General features: G+C 41.9%; 1 protein-coding gene across 5 annotated transcripts in view; it reads right to left on the bottom strand.

Moving 5' to 3' along the window:
* nav2a (neuron navigator 2a) overlaps nt 1-6,489 on the bottom strand; it is a 218,029-nt gene that overhangs the window by 101,107 nt on the left and 110,433 nt on the right. For 3 of the 5 annotated variants that reach the window (XM_085162536.1, XM_085162545.1, XM_085162554.1), the window contains exon 1: nt 1,887-5,683. The exons of 1 other annotated variant lie outside the window; for it this stretch is intronic. In XM_085162536.1, the coding sequence (XP_085018662.1) occupies nt 1,887-2,105 (219 nt within the window). In that variant the 5' untranslated portion in view covers nt 2,106-5,683. Of the gene's footprint in view, nt 1-1,886; nt 5,684-6,489 lie in introns of those variants that run through there. One more of the 5 variants, XM_085162564.1, reaches the window with a different exon arrangement.

Below are 6,489 nucleotides of genomic sequence, written 5' to 3'. Positions count from 1 at the left end.
TGCTGTGTTTGGTGTTTGCCATTCAAACACATCTGGTTCTGCTTATGCTTTTTCCTATGTTTCCAACCATTTATAAAAAGGATGGACGGATGGGGGAGGGGGGGTGTTAGCAATGATGTGACCTGTTATGGGAGGGGCTTTCTTCCTTGAAATTAGATTTGAATTTCAGGAGATCTTCATGCTCAAATAAAAAGAAGCAGCAGCAGTCATAGAGATGACAGAGACAGTACAAGCAAAAGAGCACGTATTCATGGTTGAGAAATGACTCAAACTTCAACCCACCCTTATGACTAGTCTATTTACATCTTCTGTGGGCACTGAAATCTGCTCCTGACTCTCTAAAGATGATTTTTCACCCATTTGTATTGATGAAATCTGGTGAAAAATGGACCCTCCAGAGAAAAAGCTCTTACCCTACCTAACAAGCATTAATTGCTATGAAAGCTGCTGCAAAGCTCTGGACATAGCATCTTTAATTTATACATAACCAGAGGAAGAAAAATGAATGTCACCAAATGACAGTGGAGTGAATGTTAGGATGACTGGAATCCTTTGTGACTATTAGGCAAAAGACAAGTTCTCTCTGTTGTGTCTGGTGAGGCAGCCATCACGTCTCCAGACAGCCTCGTCTCATCTCACCCTGCCATCAGAGCAGATTGAGTTCATGCTAAGGACCACTGGAGTTTGTGCAGGTACTCCACTGAGGCTTTGACCTGCATGTGGAAGACTCATCAAAAACCTCATCAGGAATTCTGCCTCGGAGCCCTCCGATCTGTTCAGTCATTTCCCTGGGTGAAGCCCAGCAGACACAAGGCTGAAATAAGGGCAATAAAGCTAATATATGAACAAACACTACTTTGTTGGACTAATAAGGGTATTCTACAAAACATGGCTTTAGATAGAAATCCCCCATCTCTCTGTCACCTACATACACATGGATTGAAAGATTTCAGGATATGAGTGCAATAACATTGCTCCTGGTCATGGAGGTCAAGGGTTAACCCAGCTGAGAGTGAAGATGGCTGCATCATCAGCACCACGGGGATAAAGAGAGGAAGAGAAAGGAGGGCAGACAGGAGAGAGCAAAAAAGTCACAGAAAATAGGTCAGTCAGAAAACATGATTAGCCACTACACAAATGACACCAGCAGCAAACCCGCGCCATGTGCGAGAGAAGTGGTGTCCTGTATCAGTTCCTCACGCTGGATTCAGATTTCCCAAATAACTGCTAAAGCTTACTGAGCCCACACTGTACAGACAGGCTGGCAAGCATGGACTTGCTGCCTCACCAATACACACAAACCCACACAAACACCTTCTTCCCCTCACTGCCTTACATGGTGCTGGAGCGATCCCTCTTGCCGTTGCAGCCCTTTGCGTTGCGTGGGGTTGCTAAGCGCAGCCAATATTTCACAAACACAGCAAAACAGCCACCCTGATATCCTGCTACACTGCCATCCTGGACAGCAGAGACACAGCCTGCTCCATGTCCTTCCAGGAACTCACTGAATCTGGCTCTGTGTTTCTGTTATGCTACACTGAGCCAAATAAAGTGATGACACCGAGTTTTACAGCTGACAACTGAAGAACAGAATATCTTTCTATTATATTTCTTTTATAAATGCTTTATTGTCCTCCATGGGGGAAAAAAGGCCCTCAAACTGCTTATAAACTATAATTACCTGGGATTTTTTTTTCTTTTAGAGTTTTAAATCAGTGAGTACTAATAAGAATTAATAATAAAAAAAAATATTCTACACAAATAATCAACCATGTATTCTCCTTGCAGCTCATCTTCATGTCATTGCCATAAAATTCATTATAAAGCAGTATTAGCAGAATAACACTTAGGATCTGGGTTTGGAGATGACTGTTTTACATCCTGACCTGAGTGTTTCTGCCAACCTCTGACTCTGCTGCGTTGTTTCTTGGGGGTCTTGAGCCCACCTGCTGGCCCAATGAGGGAATGTGTGTCTTGAGAGGTGCCGGAGGTAGAGCTAGAGGTGACGTCCTGCTGGGGGTCTGGGGGATAGGTAGGGCACTGTGCACAGGTTTGGGTTTGGGGAGTCCCGACTTCATATTTGAGGCCACTAGAATGGCTGGCATCTTTTACCCAGCGACCAGATGACTGCAAGCTCCCCTCCCCGTCACACTGAGATGGAAATCCTGTCACCGATAAGCAGGAATTTTCTGCAATCAAGCTACTTTTCTGTTTGTGAATGAGTTACCAGACTGGAGGGGAAAAAAAAGAAAGGAAAAAAACACGGCACACATATTGAGGTTGCACCTGATCCAACGCCTGATTGAAGTGTGCAGTTTGTTCATGTCCCAGTCTTAGCTTCTCCTACTGATTCTTAGCAGGAGGTGGGGGTTGACCTGAGCTCCCCAACATGCAGTGGAATAGTTTAAAACCCACAGAATCCCACCTGCATCCTGTTACTAAGTTGGATCAGCTTGTCATTTCATGCAAGAATAATTTGGCCTCAGAGTTTTTTGGTTAAAAAAAAAAAAAGGTATCCTGATGAAAATTCACTCTGCAAAGTCCAAGAAAGAAGATCAAAAATCCCACTGCACACCAAAAGGAATCCCCAGTTGCCTCGTGGTAGAGTGAGTGTTCCCTTCCATTTATTTCCAGCAATGAGTGAGAGTCAGCAAATGGCCAAGGATCCAATTGGAAGCAGAGCAGCTCCACTCCCACAGAGCCCTGGTAATTAATTACACCGTGGCTTCAGGAAGACAGCAAGAAACCCCTTTTTTGAGGAAGAGCAGAGAGAGTAGTAGAAACGAGGAGATGGAGAGGAAGGGGGGGGAAAGCAAAAGGCAGCAGCGACACAGCGACCACTCACTTCAGCGACTGCTCAGCCTGTGACTACACAGCCTGAAACACACTGCGCTTTCCTCTACTGCCTCTCTCTCTCTCCCTCACTGGTAAGTCCGTGGTTAGCAGCAGGTGTGGCTTAGATCAGGACTGACATATGTGAAAAGCTCAACATATCTACACAGTGGGTTCCTCTCACACAGCGAGTCTGCCTCTCACATAAAGACTCCACCACGATGCTATATGTTAACCACTGATACAAAACAATATTCATTAAAAATAATAACTTGCTAGTTCCACTTGCATTTTAATATGCGGGATAAGGTATGCCCATGGTCTTAAAATGTGGCAAATCATCCCAGCCCACTCAACACGGGTTGCATAAAATCATGTGATTTTAATGGAAAACAACAATACTATTAACCTGCTTTGATGCTATTTCATGAAAAGTAGAATTTCCAGTAACAAATATTACATGGACTCAGTTTTTTGCACACGTTTGTGTTCCACATGAATGTAAGCCTGCTTGTTCTGGTCATTTCAGGAGTTGTCATCCGAATGAATGGCTTTGGTGATGCAGATTTTATCTCCAGTGCCATCATCAGGTTGAATTTGTGATTCTGAGTGAAATATCTTGACAACAAATCAATACACAGTCATTCATTTTGGTACAGACATTCCTATATAATGTTGTACTGATTAACAGACTCTCTTTTCTGTATTCTTTCCGTCTTCTGTCTGTTAAGCTTCCACTTTATAAATATGAGGATGGCCAATTAGTGGACTAGTGTCAGATCAGCCTAACTCCCAGCAGGCTTAGTCAAGCTGCTGAGATCCTGCTACAGTAAGGGGGGGAAAAAAAAGATTTACTCAAGAGAAGGATTTACGCCCCTCCCCAGTCACCCAAAACTAGTTAATTTAAGAATGTACAGAGTAATCTGTATTTGAATCAAGAGTTGTATATAACTGTATTCTCAACTATGTTTTGATGGAAAAATATTTTCTCTCTAACAAAAAACTAGCAGTGGCAAGATTTCCCTGACTACTGATGACACCATCAGGAACCAGCCATCCTTTATGAACTGCTAATGTCTCCACATGATCCCATGGAAATCTTTTCAGTGGTTGTTCAACTATTTCTGACTAAAACAAAAAAAAAAAAGCCAAAAAATCTTGCCCCAGGTCTACTTTACATCTTCCCAGGTCTTTTAGTTTGAAACCACTGTTTACTTTAAATAATAGTCTAATGCAGTAATTACTTACAATAAAGAATCTAAATAAAAAATAGAAAAATAGACTGACCAACATTAGAAACATGTGAAAGTTTATGTCTCTAAACTGAGCGCACCTCTATTCCATTCGGATGTAAAAAGGTCAGACATTAACTATACACTTTCTAGTAACTCTCAGAACAGTAACACCCCTGCCACACACACACACACACACACACACACACTGGACTTTTGCAAGAGCACGATTTAATCCAAAGGAAGGGTGTGCTTAGTATGTTAATCTTAATCCTGTTACATTAATTCTAAATTATGCAAATACCAATATCAGCTTATAAATTTGTGTCATGGTGGTGTACGTAGAGAGGGGTGGGGTTGTAGGTGAAATTATTATTTATTTTTTTTATACCCCGTGAAACCTGAAACCCTGTATTTGTCTTGGATGTTTCTAACTGGCTTCAGTGAGTTTCACCCATTTGTATGTAGCCTTACAATCTCTACCTGCAGGTCTCAGTTACCCCACCTTGTCAACTACAGCTGTAAGTGGTGGTGAGTGAAAATACAGAGGGCCTCCATGATTAAAAACAACCATATCCAGACATCACAGGACTTCTTTGAAACATAAAGGAAAATACATTTACTCCACCCTGCTTGTCTCACGTCATCCACTCAATTGGAAAATGAGGAAAGAAGAAAAACATACAGCATGTAGAGTTAGAGGGGAAACTTCCATTATTTTCCTACTATCCTCTGTGACACTAAACACATTCCAGTCCCTCACAGATCACACTGCAGCACTTCGCAGAGTAGAAAGAAAAAAGGAGTCATATTTGATTTATGCAACAACCTTTGAAGATACCTGATGACAGTCCAGTGGAGTCTAATAATAGAGCCCGTTTGGCAGTAAATGGGCGGTATTGACAGTAATAACTAGGACACCCACTGCATTGCTCTGCTGTGTGTTTATACAGTATTTTTTCTTAGAATAATAAACAGTTGTGTGGGGTAGATGGTGGGCGTTTGCTGAGAGCCCTATAGCTGAGAGAGTTTAATGTCAGAGATCATCTATGAACTCATGCGTGATGTAAATCATCAATATCTGACAGTGGAGTTATAATTCCAAGAATACGCTGTTTGTAGCTCTGTGCAACTCCACAATGACTTGTTCACACTCAATGCACAGCGTTTTAAAGGAATTTAAAGGGTATACATTTAGTCAGGACATGTTAGCTTACCACATCCCAAAAAGCAGCACAGACATTTGAAATTGTGTCACAGGACAAATGATGCTAATCTCTGTCCTGGTAATCAGCAGGTAGATTGCAGCAACAACTTTATTGCTATGAACATGTATTTTTGTATCAAACCACTGTGTGCCAGAACATTCACTCTTATTTCAATGGTTTCACTGACATAGATAAGGAGGCAGCATTTTTGTTATATACCTGAGCTATTGTCTGTCTAAACAAAGCCTATTGTTACAAATAATGACCTCTTTCTCTGCAAATGTTGTGTTATTCCAGTAGTTGTGTTTATGCTCCAGTTGGAAAAAAACAAGATTTAAAGTTGGCTCTAGTGTTTTAGTTTATAGATGAATCAGTTAGTATCCAATGAATATTCTCTGTCAAGTTGACAAAAGAGTAAACCTACCAAACATGTAATAAAATTCTAACTAGGGATGTCGCCACAACCGAAAAAATAACTTTCTATGCCAAAATTCTGAAAATGTGAAGGAACCTGTTTTTCAATACTGAAGGCAGCAGGCATACAGCCGCTCCACTCTTTAGTAGGGATGGGTAGCGGTATCGGTTCTGACATAAACGGTAGTAACCAGACCAAAAAGCAGCGCACATTTCAGTGCTTTATTTCTGTGCTTTTTTTTTCTTGAGATGTCATACACTTTGGATTCTAGCCAATCATTTTACCTTTCCAAGGATAGTAAGCGGGCCCAGGTAAGTACGTTCTTTTAGAGCAGAGCTACAGATTAAAAACACCCAAGGCAAAGTGGTCAAAAGTCTGGTTGTACTTCACAGCAAAAGATGCAAACTCAGCAGCCTGCAACAAGTGCTTTAAGATGACACTGTGCAAGGGAGGTAACACCTCGAATCTGATGAAACACCTGGCGACGCATAGCGTTTTTTTAAAAGCCGAGAAATGCACCGTATTTTATAGCTTGCTGCAAGGCCTCACACTGAGCACATCTACTGCAAGTGTGGTGCCTGTTATCGGACCCGGAGTTAGCAACATCCCCCAAGAACCCGAAGACGAGAGTCCTGGCCCCTAGCCCTGTCAGTGTAGCAGAAATGATGACGGATGATGATGGCAGCAGCAGCCGGGGTCAGTAGCTTAATGTTGTTCGTGTGTAATTTACGTTGAGTAGGCTAACCACGTTATTAAATTAATGCACGTAAGGTGAATTAGCAAACACTGTCGTAGTTACATG

This window comes from Neolamprologus multifasciatus, chromosome 1, assembly GCF_963576455.1.
Source record: "Neolamprologus multifasciatus chromosome 1, fNeoMul1.2, whole genome shotgun sequence".
Lineage (NCBI taxonomy): Eukaryota > Metazoa > Chordata > Actinopteri > Cichliformes > Cichlidae > Neolamprologus > Neolamprologus multifasciatus.
The sequence above is the reverse complement of the archived record's forward strand: the minus strand, read 5'-3'. Positions and strand labels throughout refer to the sequence as shown.